At 40.3% G+C, this 20,161-nt stretch overlaps 1 protein-coding gene across 1 annotated transcript in view; it reads right to left on the bottom strand.

The window, feature by feature from the left end:
- The window catches only part of PAH (phenylalanine hydroxylase), a 35,963-nt gene extending 27,324 nt beyond the window's left edge, over positions 1-8,639 (bottom strand). Inside the window, exons 1-2 of the mRNA XM_015818235.1 lie at positions 8,619-8,639; positions 5,531-5,638 (exon numbers count right to left, since the gene is read on the bottom strand). Of these exons, the coding sequence (XP_015673721.1) occupies positions 5,531-5,638; positions 8,619-8,639 (129 nt within the window). The remainder of the gene's footprint in view (positions 1-5,530; positions 5,639-8,618) is intronic.
- Positions 8,640-20,161: the final 11,522 nt, after the last annotated feature.

The raw sequence follows: 20,161 nt of genomic DNA, 5'->3' as shown, positions 1-20,161 counted from the left end.
TTTAGCCTCCAGTCCCCTAATCATCTTTGTTGCTCTTCTCTGTACTCTTTCTAGAGTCTCAACATCTTTTTTACATCGTGGTGACCAAAACTGGATGCAGTATTCCAAGTGTGGCCTTACCAAGGCATTGTAAAGTGGTATTAACACTTCACATGATCTTGATTCTATCCCTCTGTTAATGCAGCCTAGCACTGTGTTGACTTTTTTGGCAGCTGCAGCACACTGCTGCCTCATATTTAAGTGATTGTCCACTAGAACATTTCACTAAATACGTCTTATTTTAATGGGTCTGCTTTTGTTAAAGTCCTTCTTTCCATCCTTCTGTAACAGATTTTCAAAAGTTACTTTAAAAAAAACTTTCCATTTGGAAAGATCTTGGTTTTCAAAGGCCTGATTTAATCAAATAATTTTTAACCATAACTGGCTTAATTATTTCTAAAGCTACAGTTTTGTGGCCATGCTATTGTTTGTTAAACAATTAAAAAAGTTTAATGTCATTTCAACCTTTTTAACAATAAAGGCAAGGTAAAAATATTTCAATAAATAAATATTTCTACCCGTGGTATTGCGAGAATGTGTAACACAACTACATAAATAATTCCGCTACTTGTAGAAAATTCCCTTCTCTAACTTCTCTATAAATCCTGAGGGAAAAACTACAAGGTGCTAGTGGAAATTTCCAACCCACAATCTTCTGAAAGTTGAAAAATATTCTCCAAGTTAAATATTCCTGTTCCATTAAATTAAATTAAATTAAATTAAATTAAATCTATGCCACATAATGGCTTTCTTCCAATAAACATAGTATATAATCTGACAATTATTTTGTTGACATCATGGGGTACAATACCTCAGTGGCTAGAGATGTTGAGCTTGTTAACTGAAAAGTTTCCATTACTTGCCCCAGCTCCTGCCCACCCAGCAGTCTGAAAGGATGCAAATGTGAATAGATAAATAGGTACCATTTTGGTGGGAAGATAATAGTATTCCTTGCCCCTCAGTGTATAGTCATGCTGGCCACATGACCATGGAAACATCTTTGGACCATGCTGGCTCCCTTGGCTAACAAATGGAGATGAGCACCACCACCTCCCAGAGTTGGAAATGACTGGAAAGGGGAAACCTTTACTTTTACTTCTGTTGATATCAGTTGGCAATACTAATATGAGACAAGTAGACTATGAATACACACAGAAAGACAGACAGACATGCATACATATACAAAGAAGCCTGTGCATTGCCTATGACAGTGGTGGCGAACCTTTTAGAGACCGAGTGCCCAAACTGCAACCTAAAACCCACTTATGTATTGCCGGGTGCTGGGTGGGCGTGGCCCGCTGGGTGGGCATGGCCTCTGCCGCCCGGATCTATGCTTTCAGAGCGATTTCGTGCCCCCCCCACAGCCAAGAAAGAGCAAGAACGCAGGCGCATGTGGAGAGGCGGAGGGAAGCAGCCTGGCCCCGCCTCCCTCTGGGGCGATGGCGCGCGTGCCTACAGGGACGGCTCCGCGTGCCGCCTGTGGCACCCATGCCATAGGTTCGCCACCACGGGCCTATGACTTTTATGTAAATTACCCAGAATCTCTGGGAGCCATGTAGTATATAAATATAATATTAATATAAATGTATTATAATATACACAACAGTGAAATTTGTAGCTGCCAGTTCTTTAACTTGTATTGGCCTTCCTTATTCTTATGATTGGTCATACAATCAGCCAGATGTTTGGATTCGGAAGTTTTATCCAACTACTGAGTTTTATCCACCTATCGAGCCCCTTCTCTGTCAGATCTGGGGAAATGATTATTTTGCTACAAGCTCCTGTGGATGGAAGCTAAAACAAGTGGGCTTTCCTTATTGACTGCTGTAAAATGAAATAGGGTTGAGTCACATGAGGGATAAATAAATTCTGTTTAACCTGTAAAACTTTACTTTAAAAATCAAAGGCCATCCTTTCAAGCCTATGGAATGCCCTTGGCCAGTTAGCCCAAACTGGTGCCTTTAAACATGTTGGATTACAATTTCCCACAATCCCTAGCCAGCACAAACAATGAAAGACCAAAATATTGGAAGGGTACCAGGTTCAGAAAAGCTGAAATATATAACATTCAACAAATGATGAAATGAACTCTTTATAATTAGTGCAAAGAAAGTTACATAAAAGCACATGTTTGGGTCCATTTAGCCCAGATTTGATTTTTCAACTTTCTAGTATTAAATCAGGGGCTGTTTTACATTTAGATCCACATCATACCACTGAGACATAGGACTATATTTTTTTTTCCTAATGCCCATAATAATGTCTTGACAATCTCTCATTTGGCCCAAATTAATTAAATGGTCATTCAATATGACAGGCAGGAAGCAAGAAAAGCTATTACGAAATGGAGAACAATATAATATAACACAGTACTATATTGTAATATAATACTGTACTGAGAAGGACTTGTATCTTACAAAATTCAGGCTGTCAGCTAGAAGAGGACAAATATTTGCTGAGCCAAAGGTTAGGATTAACTGTAATGATCTACATGTTAAAGGAGGAACATTGCTGAATTTGCTCTTGATGTTATGAGATATTTAAAAGTGAAACAATTTTCTGGAAGGGGAATAATCAAGTCTTCTTTTTTTAAATGCTGAAGTCTCCTTTAAGTTGAGCTAGATTCTTGCTGATTTTATGGAGACATACAGTACATTTAGTTACCTTGGCAACAATTGGGAAATAATTTGCCATTTCCTTCTTCCAGGAAGGGTTTTTTATTTTTATTTTAAAAATCCCAGTTTAGCCTATAACCCTAATATTCCTTGAAGACCTCACATATAGATACTAACAAGCTGCTTTGCCGCTGAGCCCAGACAATGCCTGTCTCCACCACTAGACATCTTTAGACAAGGCTAGCTTGTCATCTAGGAGGTACCCTAACTCTGAATTTCATGTGTCAAGCTGATTCTATGAGATGAATGAAGAACAGAGCTGCACACTCATCACAGCTTCGCAAGAGCTCCGCAGGGGAAGGCCAATGTGTCTATGGAGGCCGAGGCACTTCAGGAGAAAGAGGTTAAAGGAATATTGTTTCTCCACTCTTATACCCAACTAAGAAGTGCAGCCAAGCTCTCCATCAGATTGAAGAACAGCATTTCAACCTCCTTTCAAGTTAATGTCAAGTGAATCCATCTGATTAACATCCTCGAGAGAAAAAAAACAAAAACGAAGAACATATACTGCTTCTCAGGATAGTATTCCATAAGCCAGTTAGCATATCAACAAAGTATATTAGTCTTTACGCTGCTACAGAGTGTTTGTAATGTTTTTGTTGTTAACAATAAGTGATTTTTTTTAATCAGTAATCAGTAAGGAACCTGATCTACATGCAGGTTTTATTTGCTTGGACCCTCAGAATCTCTCTAGACCTGATCACAGAAACTCAGACTGTACAACATGCTTTTGCTTTCTTTTTATTTATTTGCTAAAATACCCAGCAATATAGTTATCTGAAATCACTAGGATAATACATTTATTTGATTTTAAATCCATCCTCAAAGGATGGGTTTTATCAGAAGGATGAAAATTTTGACAGAAACCCTCTGGTAACATCATTGTCTCACCCCAGTGCCCTCTGTGTAATTCACAAGCAGACTGTTGGCTTTTTTTTTTTTAAATGCAGCCTCCGGCTACAAACATTTGCCTGCCCATGATCCAAATGACATCTCAAGACTTGAACAGAGCCATTTTGTTATGTAAAATATCTTGTTTCCATCCCACATACTGTATGTGTGTTGGGGGGGGGGAGGGATTTTCAATCAATGCATCTGAGTCAAACATTTTGTATATCTTTTGAGCAAAGTTTGAGTTAGATGCATTGATTGAAAATCCAGTCTGAAGTCAATGAACACAGAAGGAAAGGTTTTACACATCTCATCCGGGTAATCATTGGGGGTTTTTTTTCCTTCAGTTATGAAACAGAAGCTTCAGGATGAAAAAAAAAATCTACCTGTCTCTCACTACCCTGTATTTCCTCTCCATTTGCAGCTCAATTATTATTTTCCTAAATAAAAAAATTCATGGAACTCTGTTTATTACACAATTTGTGTTTCAATATAACTTTTTCCTAGACATACAGTGCATTAAAAACCCACACTAAATCTTATTTAAAGAAAGAAAGAAAACCACAAATTCTGGGATTTCCAAAGGGAAATTAGCTACCAGAAAGCAAGTAGAGTTATTATCATACTGTTATTATCTTTTTGGCTCTTACATGGGGGGGGGAGAGAGCATCAGTGCTCTCTACAGAATGTTTCTGCATAATTCAGAACATGTGGAAATATATCTGACATTGAAAACAACTAGTGTTCCTGTCATAATTTCTTTTTCTGTTCCTCTCACCATCATTCTCTTTCAGTTTGACTAGAAACATCTGCTTTTGATTCTCCCCACCCCAAAACATTGAATGAAATTTTCAAGAAGTTGGGGATACTTACATAGAATTTAAAAAGTGTGTATTAATGTTCCCTCTTTCATTGTAAAATTATTTCTGGCTTCTCAGACTTAAATCCCAAAGAAGGATATCACAGGAAAAATCCTTATGTTAAGGTTGTGGGATTGTTTCCATTTTTTTTTTAATTTTCCAGACTGGGAAATGTGGACAGCCAAGGAGTTTTCAGAGTGATGGAAAGATGTGCAGGGAAAGAAACCATTTAAGAAATAACTTTAAAGTAGTTTCCTATGACCATATCAAGAGATATATTTAAGAGGATTCCAAATATGATAAATGCAATTATATTAATTATATATTATGTCTGAAATTGAGGGCAGATTTCTTTAAACAAATCTTCTCAAGGTGGATTATATGAACTAAGCATAATGTATGATGCTCTATAGTGAAGAGAAAGTGTATATTGCCCTTGAAACGTTTTGTTTGCATTTCATCTATGAGCAGTTCAATGAGACTTTATGACTGCAGAATGACATAAAGTTCTATTAAGTGCAATAGAAAGGAATGTTGTTAACATGTTTAAACCTAAACATCATCAGGACGCAGGAGTTGGCAGGAGCTGAGGTGAAAACAGGAGCTCACCCTGTCACGTAGTGTTTAGGTCTTGAACCTGTCAGCTTTCTAGCCAATCAGCCCAGAGTCATAACTGCTGAGCCACTATGCCGCCCTAAAGAAATTGGACAACATTTCTTTAGGAAAAAAAGATACAAGTACTTTTTGCAGGTGAAGAATGACTGATGAAATTGGACAACAGATTTTGATAAACAGTTAATATAAAATCCAGCTCATTTTGAATTGCTGCTTTCTGCAATTCCTCACCATTTTCTCTTGCCAAACGGCCAATATCATAGAATACTGTAGGAGCAAAGAAACAAAAGAGTAACAGCCAGAGTTTGGGAGGTGACAATTTTGAAATTGTCATCTGAGATTGGCCACAAAGAAGATGACATCTGTGGACTGCATCCATGATGGCTGGATTGTCATTTTGCAGCACTGGTGGTGTCTCTCTTCCTACAGCTGCTTTTGCAAAATACATACCTCAAATATGCGAAGAATTTTGGCCAAGGCTCCAACTTCTTCTTTGAGGGAAAAAATCAGAGAGATTGCATCATTCTGGGAAGTGTTCTCTTCAATGTACCTGGATTCCTATATAATAAATATGAAATTAATTACAAGGCTTTGGTGTCTGGAAACTAATTGCATCTACTCCGAGTTCTAAAATGGAATCTGGCTAGCTGTTTTACACTCAATTTTTCCAAGTTTTTTTTATAACTCTCATCCACCTTAAGTCACATATAAGCAGACTGATTTAAAAAAGGTTTTTTTAAAGGTTAAATGTGTTTAAAATGATAGTTCTTGCCATTGGCTTGTTTCCTTAGGGATGGGGAAGCAGCCTCTACTGCCACAAGCTTCATAAAATTTGAATTGCACATACGATATACTGAGTGGGAATGGAAGAAGGTTGTTGTGAAGCAACTGTTCTTAGGTTTGGCAAACTAAGTTTTTACAGCAGTGATTATTAGAAGCTTGCTTTTTTAAAATGCACAAAAAATAAATCTAATGTCTACCTCCTCCTTCTTAGTTTTATTAGTATTGCCAGTCTTCCTCGCTACTTTCTTAAGCTACATGTGTTGAGTCTGAGACAAGAAAACTTCTTGTTAAATAGCCTATACTTTTTTCAGCACATATCATTTGTGGCATTAATCCACTGGCCCAGATCAAGCCTGTGAAGCTCATGAGGCATACTTATTAAATGTCAGACAAAGGTTCCACTAGAACTATTCAATGGCTCTTTGTAAATAGAAATGTCTGTTTTCAGTAAATGTTTGTTACAAAAAGGGAAAAAAATCAGCTCAAACCATTTTGGTTTAACTCTTTATGTTGGAGAGCAAATTGCATGGTCAATAAATTTTAGGACTAGGGTGAGAAAAATATCCTGACACAAAAATAAAGCTCTTTATTGCTTCATTGCTACAAGCAATCTTCACAATTAAGCAATTGTGAAGAAATTAAGCACATCCAAAGACTGGGAGGGGGAGGGTTATACCCTCTTATGAGGAAAATTTTGAACAAATCCAGAGTTACTACATTTATCCCAGCAGGGTAACATTTGATGTTTTGTACATCCTTTATTTTTATTCTTGGGAAATCAGGAATTCATTAGTGGATTTCACTGTGGTATTTGTTTAGTTCCACTTTAGTTAATATGGAAAAACAGCTTTTCAAAAAGAAGCCAGAATAAAGTGATAGAGTCCCATCCACAAAAGCCATGGAACTACTAAACTGTTTGAAGAATAAGAAACAACAGCAGCTAAAAGTCCATTAATATTAAATATTTCCGTTCAGAGATTATCCGAGCTGAAGGAAGCCTCTGAAATAGGGACAGTTCAATGCAATTGAAAGGTAAATCTGCTATTTGTTTCCATAATCTAGGTCAGTGGTAGTGAACCTATGGCACGTGAGCCAGAGGGGGCACTCAGAGCCCTCTCTGTGGGCACGTGTGCCGTTGCCCCAGCCCCGCCTCCCCTGTGGCCCCCTCCTCACAGCAGCCCCCCGGAGAGTCATCCCCAGGTGCAGCCCACATGGAGCAGCACAGTCAAGGACATGGCAGCCGGGCAGCAGGGACAAGACTCCGCCCTCGCGCCCCATCGCATGCAGATGATGCTGCGTGGTGCGGGCAGGGGGCATGGCCACCATGGCACTGCAGGGCTGCCTGGGCGATCTGCTGCAGCGGGCTGGCCCCATGGGCAGGCTGGGGGGCGGGGCAGTTTTTGAGCACTCGGTCTCTAAAAGGTTCACCATCACTGGTCTAGGCACATAGGAAGAGACTGAAGCACCTTCAGGTTTCTCTGCTTTCAAATGCATCCAACTGTTAGATAAATCTTGATCTAGCTTATAACTCCAAAGACCAGAATTATGCATGCTACAGTATTCCCTGTGATACATTATGAAAACAAAAGTTGGATTTGAAGAAGCACAGTAGGAAGACTATTGAAGCCTTCGAACTTGCTGTTGAAGAAGATTCTTGAGAATATTGTGGGCAGCCAAGAAAACAAATGAATCATCAAACAATTCAACCAAGAGTTCTTACTTGAGACACAGATTACCAGGCTGAAATTATTCTATTTTGGACACAGTATGCAAAGATCTAAGTTTTTGGAAAATGTTGGAATGCTAGGAAAGACGGAAAGAAAGAAAAGGTGGCCAGTAGCAATGTGGTTGGGCTCAGTTACAGTAGTGAAGACCTGAAAGACCAAGTTAGAGATAAATTGTCATGGAAAAAAATCTGTGTATTCATTAAGAGTTGAAAACAACTTGATATAATCACTTAGTGGTCTAATTTTCATATTACATTGAGTCAGGCATTCACCAGATTTTAGATATGCTTCACTATTGGTGATAAACAAATACATTTGAGGATACTTGCTTATACTGGGAAAGAAATGAAACATTGCCGTAAAGAAATTAGATGACATTCTTTTCTTTTCCCCAAATTCCTTTGCTCACAAATTCGAGGATCTGGGGTTTCTAATTGTAGATATGTTTTGGTGCCCATGGTCAGCATACAGTAAATATTTCTATCTGTCACATATTTCATCAAAAATATCATTCACCAGGACCCATCTCCAGATTCTAAGAAGGCTGCATGAGATATTATGCAGTTAGTGCAGTTAGTGTTTAACTGCAGTTTCTTAACATGAACATATATTTTAAATCTCAATGTAGAGAAACTACGTAGGTTAGACTTAACATACATTTATATAACTTATTTATTTGTTGTGGGAAACATTCTCATAAATACCTAACTTTCTCCACAGTAGTTCAAGTAAACGTATATTTATCATAATACAAATTATTCATAGGAAAATCTATGTGGAAAAATTGCTATGCCTGCAAATTGATTCCCCCTTCCTCGGTTCCAGAACAATTAAAATAAAATAAAATAAAATAAAATAAGTATGTGGAGGAATAGAAAGATAATGACTTAGCCTATAATTACCTTGCTGTTGAAGGCATAGAATTGAAAGTTGTATAACTAGTCACTGCAACATCATGCATTCTTTAAAAAATACACATTAGTGTTTATTTTTAACATTTAAATAACTTCATAATATAGTGGACTTACTTGGAAAAGATCTCCATTCATGTTGCTGACCTTTTTGTTGTTGTTTTTCCCCCGAGCACTAATGAACAGTATTTTTCCTAGAACTTGAAGATATGAGCAATTTTACAGTGTTTGCAGGATCTTCTGCAAACTATGAACACACAAATTTAAAGCTGAGTTTACAACTGAAGGCTCAACCCGCCTTTTGATCTCAATTCTTTGGCAGAGTTTGTACAAAGGTGGGGTTTTCTTCACACACCCTCTACACCACCCCCTTCAACTCTAAAGGCATCACGGTTTGGCCATGAGTTGCAAAAGCCCAAACTGGGCTCTTTTGTTCTTCTACATGTGCTTTCTATTTGGATGACAGCATAAATTATTTCTTGTCTTCTTATGGTTTGCATTGTGCAACTCTGTAATTTCAGTTCTGGAAATATTCCTTCCCTACCTATATGAACCAACCATAACAATGCTGCTTGCTGGTAGCAATACCAGAGAGGCTTCTGCAGATACTTTTTAGATCCTAAATGGGTGATCCAATCAAACAGGATGTCCAAATAATAGTTTATTCATATTTATTTCATCATGTTTACATTAGAGGGAGAGAGTCTTTTATTGCCCAATACTGAGGCATGCATTCAAATTTAAATGGGGGCAAATTCCCTGTGAATAAAACCACAAAATTAGGAAGAACATAAATTATATTGTCCACATCTTGACCTGCCTGTCTTCACAGAAGCAAGAGTATCAGATTGCTAAATTTCACAAGATTCCTGTCACTTATTTTCAGGTAATCAAACATAAAATTGTAGCCAACTGATAGTGAAATGAAGGTACTTTCAGTTCTCCCCATGTTTTCCATCTGTTTGTACAAATTGCTGTCTGAACTACACCCAGTTCTGCAAGAAATGAGTTCAGTGAGACTCCCAAATGAGCAGGTAGAAGTAGTGCAGACCTCTTAAGCAGGATAAAATAGACCAAGTGAAATCAGGACACATTGATTGCAACGATCACAAAACAGCTTCCCAAAGTCACCCTGGGCCATTATGAAATAGGACAACCAGCTCCCCCAGAGGTAGTACTGGGAGACAATGAGAAGCAAGTGACAAACCATGACCAAACCCTGCAACTTAAGTTTTTGCAGCAAGATACAACCAAGTAGAACAGAGATGGCCTCATGATATCAGTAATACTGTTGTCATTTTGAAGCAATCTTGGTTTGCAGCAGATCCCTATTTTCTTAGATAGCAAAAACCAAAAAATAATATAATTTAATATGTGCTTGACATTTGTAGAACTTTTCCTACATGCCTGGGACACTAGATTTTCCAGTGAGTATTTTTGACTAGGATCAAGCACGATATTAATCTTTTTTTTAAAAAAATTATCCGCCTTTTATTTAGTTCTCCATTCTCCTTTGGATACGTGTGGCTCACAATTTTAATTATTTGTTAATGCTGGCCTCTCTATGAAGCTTGTGCAACTGTAAAAACAGGATGATTTTAATACAAAAGACAACGTGTGGATGTTATATTCAGAAATGAGGATAAAGCCAATATTTTTCTATAAATTTTATTAAAAACTTTAAAAAGAAAATAAAAACTAACCAAAAATGATACATAATAAAAAAGGCAAAGAGAAAGAAAGGGAAGGTATAAAAAATAGAAAGAAACTTCAATTTCCTTGTAACAAATACAAGTGATTAAAATTTAACTTTTGCTCTATGATTACAAAAAGGCTGACTTTTTTCTATTATCTAATATTTTCTAATCATCAGAATCATAAATCAAAAGTTTGTTTTCCATTTCATGCAAAAGGTTTATAAGAAGTTTATAGTCAGCAATAAATAGATTGTAAATATTGTCTTCTCTGTAATCAAAGAAGTCAATTTTGCTATCTTTGCAAGTTCCATCATCCTCACCAACCATTCTTCCATTGTGACTAGTGCCAAACTCTTTCCTCTTTCAAGTATATAATAATCTTGCTGCAGTTATTATATATAAAAACAAAGTTCCATTACTTTTTTCTAGCTGCTTATCCATTAATCCCAAAATACAGGTCTCTGGTTTCAATTGTACATTACTCTTTAGAATCTTCTGAATTAGTGCATGTACTGAATCCAAAATTTTCTGGGTTTTTTAACACATCCACCAAACATGATAAAATATCTCTTTAGGATAGATAAAGCCAATTAATGGGGACATGGCACAAAAAAGAGTTTGCTAGGGCATATTTCTACTTACATGATTGGGCGCAAGTAGGGAGAAGCCCACAAGTCTTAAGACAGACTGAAAAGGGACAGCAATTCCAAATTATATTCACTGGTAGTTCACTTTGTATGTAGATACTGGATTGCCACATCCTATGATGCTAGAGCGACAATATGTCCTATTTGTACAGTTTGGGGTGTTCATAGACTTACATTTCCTGTTCAGGAAGTGGGTGGCTACTCTGACAAGGAATGCCTTTACACAAATTCATCTGTGATTTATTATGTATTTATCAAATTTTGAAACCACCCATGTCCCTCAACAGAGGAACTACCTGGAACAGGTGGCTTAGGACAGTTGGTCATCGTGTATTTGAATTAATGCAGTGTGCTTTTTATGGAGCTCCCCTTGAAAACCACTCAAAAGCTAGGACTTTCCCTGAAAATAAGACCCAGACCTTTTTTTTTGCCTCCAAGAGGCACCAGACCTTATTTTCGGGAGGTGTCTTTTCCACGGTCTCCCCTCACGGCTGTGGCACCAACAGCCCCATCAGCCCACTTCTTCTGTGGCCGCCACTCGTGCGCTTCACCCCCAGCCTCCATTTTGCCATCAGATTCAATCCATAGCTCAGTTCTTGGCTGCAGAGACCTTTCCAGAAGGTCTCTGATGTAGAAATGCAGGCTGGTGTCGATTCATGGGAGGCCTGGCTGCAACGGTAAGTGGGTGTGGGGCACGTGGGGCAGCTCCACCCCCCCTAGCTTGATTTTTAGGTGTGCACCTTGCCCCCAAAACTAGGGCTTATTTTTAGGGTAGGACTTAGGCCCAAAAATCTAGCTCTTACCGTATTTTTCTGCCTATAAGACGCACACTTGTATAAGACGCTCTGGCATGCGAGTTTCTCTGTGCCAATCAAATCCGCAAGTTCGGCCGATCTTGCCCCCTCCCCCCTCCCCTTAGTGGCAAGCCCACAGGGGCTTGATACCTGCACCATGGCAACCCACACAGGCATGCCCTAGGCTGCGGAGGTTACCATTATTTTTCCGTGTATAAGACGCACCTGATTTTTGAACAGGGTGTTTGCAGGAAAAAGCGTCTTATACACGGAAAAATACTGTATTTTCAGGGTAGGTCTTACTTTTGGGGAATCACGGTAGTTATGAGCATGCTATGGCACATGCACATCACCTCTGCTTTGTGAGCTGTACAGGTGTACCAGTATAGTAGGTTGTACCTGTAGGTTTCCTAGTGCAATTCAAGGTGATGCATAAAGCCCTTCATGGCATAGGCTGGTTATTTGAATGGCCATCTGTCTTCCATAGCTTCTTTCCTTCCTAAATGATGACGCAGTCAGCAAGCTTTGCATACCATCAAATAGATAGTATCACCTGATAGGGACAAGGAAATGAACCTTCTCTTTTTCAACACCTGCCCTCTGCAAAGAGGCCTCCAAGATTTGCATAGCCCCCACTTTGACCCTATTTAAATGAGCCCCTAAAACCTGGTTCTTCCCACAGGCCTACGATTAAAGTAGTTGGTGAACTTCTTTGTTTTGATGGTGCTGGTACTCTTTTTATGGATACTTCTTTTATATTCTCTCTATATTATTTTACTTTAACTATTTCATGTTAAGGTAGTCCTAGACAAGCTATTAATTAATTTAATAAGTAAGTAACATAAAACAATCTTTTTTAAGGCGTCCTGTTTGAAAAAGTACTTGAGCTATCCAAATTTAAAAGAGAAATAACATCGGACAAAGTCTTCAAATTATCCATCTAGGTGTCGGCCTTTTGCAAGTGGGGGCACAGTTGGATTGTCAGGCAGGAGACCTGAATGCTTGCAATGGTTCATACATTTCTTCTTCTTTCTACAAGGATTGTTTTGTCAGCAGATGGCACTCTGTCTACATGAGTTTACGGAAATCTCACTCTGGCATTTTCTTTGCTTTAAATACATCATAGAGCTGGAAACGATGCAAATAAACAGCATCAGACAGGGCATGAATACAAGGAACTGCAATCCCTCTGCACCTGTATCAGCACCTGCCACTCTCTTCACTCTAGTTAATTGAGTCAATATGGATTGGCTCACTGCAACATCCAAGTACCATCATTTTTCAAGCTTTTTGATCAGTACGCAAACAAGCAACACTTAGCAGGGCTTTTGGTCAAAGTTATAAACACAAGAGGTTGGTTAATACTGAATGGTGCTCAGTTTTGTCTACACTGGTTGGCGGTGGTCCCCTTCTAGGATTTCAGGCATATTTTCCAAACCACCTTGAAGGTACAAGGACCGTTCTTCAGACCTGTTATGTGAAAAATATGAAAGGAGCACACCAATTACTTTACTGAATGCAAAGGTTTCCATACATTTGACAGACAAAAATATGTAGTCTGGATTAATTTTAATCAATCAATACATGAACAGGTATAATGTTTTTGATTCATTTATTTAACTGGGTTCTTTGTATCTAAGTTTAGGTCTTGTGTGGAGAACAGATCTCATTTTAAGTCATATTTATGCATAAATATTAAACGTTCAAAGGTGTTCACAAACTTTAAAGAACACTGTATATCAATACAGACAGTGGGTTCATATATAACAAATATAGTGCTTGTTTATATAATACCCAAACACCTAAACAAAGTATTATGGCTTAATATGATAGACTAGTGTATTAAATGAGCTATATGCTGTATTGCATACCACTTGATTCTTCAGTCTTATGGTACTGCACAATTAAGATCAAAACGAAATATAATATATCTAAAATGAATCAAATCACATTTCAATGATAACATTAAAATTAAACTAAATAGGTATCCAGTGACCTCATGCCAACTTCCAAATGAGATGAGTGGCTCAAAATATGTGAAAAATAAAATAGAAATGAATGCCTAATGAGCTTCTTCATTAAAGTTTTCTTGAATCTCAGAAGCAAAGGAACCATTCATTATCTCTTACAGGAGGCTGTTCAAAGGGGTGGGTGCTACCATAGAAAAAGATGCATTCCTTACTTTCCCATGAGGGAGGATGCTGCAGTGTGCCCATCTAAGACAAACACTCCAGCTAGGTGTGTTTCCACCTGAAGAACAGTGTAATGGAATGTGAGAATAACCTTCGGAGTCAGGAGGAAGATCCACAGCCTAGACAATGGTCTCAGATAAGACAGATCTGAGTCCAAAGCTGGAATGGGATTGCAGAAAGTGTATCAGAAGGGACCCTACATAATTTCTGGAAAGCAAAGACAAAGGGGAAAATGGCTTTCAGACTTGCAAGATTCTGTTACTGTAACATTCGTACTCATGGTTTTAGTTTTCTGTCTTGATTACTTACAAGGCTGACATATAAGTACCCAAATGCCAAGACATGTAGGCCTTTGTAGGTCTACTCTATACCAACACTTTGAATTGTACCTGAAAACCTATTGGCAGCCAAGGCAGCACCCACAGCAGAGGTATTATATGTAAATAGCAACTCTTATCTGCTAGCATGCAGCTGCAGGATCTTGTACAATGCAAGTTCAAATAGTCTTTGAGGCATTCCATGTAGAGGCATTGTAGTAATTTGGCCAGGAAATGAAGATCATGAGTTACTTCCCCAGAAATGGCCACACTGGGACTCAGCCAAAGCTGATCATCTGCTCCTCTAGCCACAACCTCTGTATCTATAAAACAATAGATGAAGGTGAATCTAGGAGAACTTTCAAGCCATAGATCTGCTACTTCAGGAAGAATGCGACCCCATCCAGATTAACCACTGGAGCAGTTAGAGCCACATAGTTTTTGGGACCAGATTTCAATTTATTTCTTCTTATCCAAATTCTTATAGCTTTCAGTCACTGGATTAGGACTTCTGTAAAGCCTTCCTCTCACAGGACCCTGGGGCAGACCCTAAAATTCTCCAAAACTGAACAAGTCACATCTATGGAGCTTTTCAATCATCCAGGTCATGATTGTCCTAAAGGTGCTGTTCAAAAAGCAACTGAGTTTTCTTGTTTTTTTTTCCTTGAAAATGTTTCGCTTCTCATCCAGGAACTGAAGAATGGATGAGAAGCGAAAAGTTTTCAAAGAAGAAAACAAAGCAAGCCCAGTTGCCTTTTGAGCAGCACTTTGGAGACCCAACAAGTCACCTTAAACAGAGCTGCTGCTGGAGTATACTCTAGTAATACACAATAAGGGTGGAGAAGTAAGAGCACTTTGCTTCTGTTATCACTTTGATGTAAACTCAGATCTGTGTTCAGTTGAGTTCATTTTTAGTGTTTTGTCACATATTGTTTCAGCATTTTTATTCCCATTATCTCTTTCTTTGCCATAGATTCCTCTTGGAATCTACAAATAAGGAGAGGTTGCTTGAAAGCAAGGCCATGAATTTTTGTAGTCTCCCAGAACCCCACACAAGAACAGAAGTAGGAGTCCTCAAGGATTAGAAGCAAGCACCAGAACAGTGATGAGATTCAGAAAGCCAGGGAATGTACCAAACAGCACCAGGGCTGGCAAAGACCAGTAGCTCAACTTCCTATTCTCTCATTCTAGAATTCTCCAGCTTTCGGTGATGCTTTCTCTACCTATAGTGCTGAACTTGCTCGTGGTCTTGTAAATGCTCCAGACCAGGGGTCCCCAACCTCCGGTCCGTGGACCAGCACCAATCTGCAGCATGCCAGCAACCGGGCCACGCAAACAAGCAAAGCTCCATCTGCAGGATGCAGGCAGCACATGAAACCACGTCACCTCTGGTCCATGGAAAAACCTTTCTCCATGGAACTGGTTCCTGGTGTCCAAAAGGTTGGGGGACGCTGCTCCAGACCGTCAAAGTTATCCAGGCATCCCCAGAGTCATTCAACTACCAAGGCCCTGGCCTGGCAATTCAGCCTGCATTAACACCTAACTGGCCAATCTCCACACGGGTCACACAATGTACTAATATACTACAATGAATTCCCAAACAGTTTGAACCACAATTCCCCCATTGTAGCCTAGCATAGCTTGCCTTATTGAGTGAACTCTCCTAATTCCAAATCAAAGCACAGCTCTTTCTCTTCAACATAGAGCCCATTCCTCTCAAAAATCTGATCACCCCTTCCTGCATATTACACTTGTAAGGACTGAGCTGCAGGTTATCTTCTGAATCACAAATTAACAAAAAAAAACACGATCAGCATCATAGAACAAATTAGGGGACAAGCTTCAGAACAAACTAGTCAGCATGTTATATTTCAAAAGAGGGTTTGTTTATAGTTTTGCCTGTCCAAATGGAGTCAATGATCAGCCAGAACTAGTGGAGCCAAGCCAAATTGGATGATTCTTTCAGAGTGGCTGGAATTTCATGGTGCACTACATGCAGCACTATTCAACATTTCTTGATATTTACTAAAACAGCGCACAAGATTGAGAAGCATCACTAAAAAGGAAAAAAAACCTTCTTAAAATGTGATCCCAGAAATTAAATAGGAGTAGCAGAGTTGCAATTAATCTTCAAGATACTAATTTCTTTGCCATAAAGGAAGGATATCTTCTAAAATTAATCAATTTAAATGTATGGTAAGACTATAGTGCCTTTCTTAGACAGAATGGCATCTGTTTTGGGTTGTTGCCCCCACTCTACTGTTCCTACTCCCAGCTCACTCCATGCTCACTGTTGTCCCCCACAGATTACTTTCAACAGTTTGCAAACAATGACCAGAAAATCCCACCCCTAGAATTCAATTTCTTCAATTTGGTGTCTTCCCAATGGGCTGAATTTCAACAATTGCTACATTCAACTACTATTCGTATCCGGGGATGATAATTATCTGGTCCAATAGGCTAGGAGGGAACAAGATTGGGAAGGTGGTGTTATGTTAGGCCAGGGGTGTCAAACTGCCGACCCAGAGGCCGGTTGCATCATGTGAAGGCCACTCCCACTCCAGCTCCAGCAATGCAAAAAAAGTCACAATACGTTGCAATACGTCACGTGACGCAGCGAGTTTGACACCCATGTGTTAGACTGTGATCCTAGTACCAGCAGTGCTTGATCTACAAAGGCACCAAGGGAGATGGGCGGGTAAGAATTAAATATACATACATACATACATACATACATACATACATACATACATACATACAGACAGACAGACAGACAGACAGACAGACAGACAGACAGATAGATATAATATATATAATATATATAAATATATATAAATATCAAGGCAGAAACTGATTAGGATCTTGGCAAAGAATATAAGCATCTGTGTCAGCATCAGTCTCCACAAATTAATTACAGTACCAGTTTTTGGCTACTAGAGAGGCTTCTATGGATTTTTGTAGGCTGCTTTCACACAAGATGCTTAAGCAATAGTTCATTGTCCTTAATCTAATTGGTCCCGAAACATCAGGAAGTCCAGGAACTTATGGTCTGAGCTCTCTAGACAAATACTTCTTCCTGTCTCACTTTGCCTATTAAACAGAATCTTCAAGTCTGCACATATTATAGTCATATTAATTTGTTACTGATTGGCAATTTGTTACAGGAATGCAAGTATTTCTTTATTCAAATTGTTGTCCTACTTGGCAAAAGTCGACACAGTCACAAATATGTACAGTGGTGCTTAAAAGTTTGTGAAGCCTTTTGAATTTTCAGCATTTCTGCATAAATATGATCTATAACACAAGCCCTAGAACTATATAAAGAGAACCCAATTAAAAACATGACACAAAACATAATTTATTGAGGAAAATGATCCAAGGCTACAATAACTATGACCAGTTACTCCTCTGAAAAACACAAAAGGTCCGTCCTGGACAAAACCAAAGGTATTATCACAATAACATCCCAGCAGAAAGCCCACCAGCAGAAATGAGAGCCACTATCTATCGCTACCAATTGATCCTAATGGTTGNCTCAAGGGAGGTAAGGCACCCGCCGGAAAAGGGGAAAAAAATGGCGGACAGCCTTGCTTGGCAACCCCCGTGAAATGGTCGATCGACCCCAAATGGGGTCGCAACCCATAGGTTGAAAACCACTGATCTAAATCGATGACCAATGTTGCACACTGAACTACACATTCCATCCTTTAACAATATCATTCCCTTTAACTTGCAAGGTTCCAAAAACCGTGTTAGGAACTGAAACCCCACACATTCTTGACGAGGCTGATAGGGATCTGGACCCTTAATGCTGCAACTGAAAGAGACCCAGATTGGAGAAAGCTGCTCCACCAACTTTCTTTCTTCCACTAAAAACTTCTGGGGGCTCCCGGTATGAACCTGACAGAACCGCTTGCACCACCTCTATCAGATATTCCTCCGCGCCTTCTTATCCGGCCAGAGATGCAGCTAACCTTGTCCTCGGGTGCATATCTGAGCTAAGAGGCCTACGCTGGAAAGCGGCTGCCAGAGAATTATAAAGCGGCGGTATTTCAACTTCAAGAGCAGGGGTAGTCAACCTTGGCTCTTTTATGACTCATGGACTTCAACTCCCAGAATTCCTGAGCCAGCTAAGCTGGCTCAGGAATTCTGGGAGTTGAAGTCCACGAGTCATAAAAGAGCCAAGGTTGACTACCCCTGTTCAAGAGGGTCGGCGAAAGAGCGAGAAGCGCCGTCTTTTCCTTTCTTGGCTGTGAAGTCTGGCTCCAAACTTTCGAATGAGCGCCATAATAACCGAAAGCAAAAAAGCCAGATGGGCAATGACCCGCTTTGATCTTTCCGGCCGAAGGAACCGCTCCGCTCGTTCCCGCCTTGGCCGCTGACGGACGCGGCACACGTGGCCCTTCAATGCCGACACACGACCTGCCTCCGCCGAGCCAGCCGCCTGCCTCCAACTTTCTCCCGAGATCCTTTGCGCGGGAAGGCGGATCTAGGTGGTGGGGGGAAGAAGGTGGTGCGTGTTTCTAGGGGCGCCCGGCAAGGGCGGCGGGTAGCTTGGCTTGCAGAGCCCGGCCACGCCCGCGGCAGAGTAAACTCTTGTTTCTTTGCGCGTAAAAGCAGCCAAACGCGCTCGCTTAGCCCGCAAATAGAATGGAAGGGAGGGAGGGGGGATGTTTTCTATGATCTGCGCTACACTCGGCGGTTCCACGTCCCCAGTTATTTTCCTTTTGGGAAAGGAGACCCAAAAACAAAAAGCGGCTCCCTCTTTCTCCAGATTTCGCTTCTTTCAAATAGGAACGAGGCCTCCCCCCCCCCAACACTGCTCATTAGCATGAACTGGAGCTAAGATGCTTAAACACCTCATTATTGAATGTGTTGTAATGGGGCAGAACGGGGAAGGCGGCTCTTCGAGGCCGGGCATAAGATGCAGCCTTCCGCCCCTCCCCATTGAATTTTTTTTTTAACGGAATCATAATGCAAAAGTTTCCCAAAGAAGGGGCAGAAACAATGAAGGTTTGAAAAACAAGGCAGAAACCGTCCAGTAGTGCTGCGCTGAGGTCAATGCCACGGTCGCCCCATTCTGAAAGAGCAAATTTAAACAGCGAGAAAAGGTGGGGGGGGGAGAGATCCCGACCCAATGGAAGGGTCGGGATCTCCCTCCCCGAAATCCCACTTGCCCCGTTTGTTTCATCTTTCTTTCTCCATCGCCAAGTTGCAGAGGGAACCGTTGGAGGAATCTTTCTGAAATTACGCAGCGCGGGTGGAAATCTCCCGTTTACGTTACTGTGTAGCTGCCTCCGTTTTGTTTTGTTTCATTACGCATTAACGCAACAAACAACACGCTTTAGCCGCCTCTTGCCTAAAACTCAACTTGATGCCGCTTTTGAAAGCGGGAATGAAATCAAGAAGAAAAAAGACCAAAGCAACCTAGATGTGGGGCGAAAGGCTTGTAACAAATCCGTGCAAAATTGTTCCATTTATGCATTTATTGAACTCCAGCAACAAGGTTTTAGGACGTGCGTCTTTAGTTGGAAAACATTCAAAATGAGTTAACTTTCTCTGCCTCTCCCTTCCTTGGCAGCTCGCGTTGGTTTTATTTTCCCCAAGTTGCGCCTATTCTTCCTCGGTCGCCTCTCTCCTTCCTTGGTTATTCAGCGGTCTGGAGCTGCCAGTGCGCGCGCGTGCGCGCGCGCAGCCGGACGCTCCGCTCCCGCGCCAGTTGCCACCCACTGCACGCTCTCTCGCCTGTTACCGAGGTGTTTCTATACAAACTTCAGCGTCCAGTTGTCATATTAACTATTACACGGCGTAATGACTGAAATCGTCAAAATAAGAGGGAGACGCGAGAGACCTCAACCCCCGCCCCGCGATCCCCCCACCAATTTTTTTGTCCTTCTCCTCCTCCTTTTTGCCTGCTCAAACTCTTTTTTTTTCCCCCCCAAAAAAAGAACTTTTGCAACAAAAGCGCTAATTGGGCTCCAGAAAATACTCTGACAAGGCATGGAAGATAAGT

This window comes from Protobothrops mucrosquamatus, unplaced genomic scaffold (assembly GCF_001527695.2).
Source record: "Protobothrops mucrosquamatus isolate PMUCROS unplaced genomic scaffold, P.Mucros_1.0 scaffold706, whole genome shotgun sequence".
NCBI classification, from domain to species: domain Eukaryota; kingdom Metazoa; phylum Chordata; class Lepidosauria; order Squamata; family Viperidae; genus Protobothrops; species Protobothrops mucrosquamatus.
This window is presented reverse-complemented; position numbering and strand designations above follow the sequence as displayed.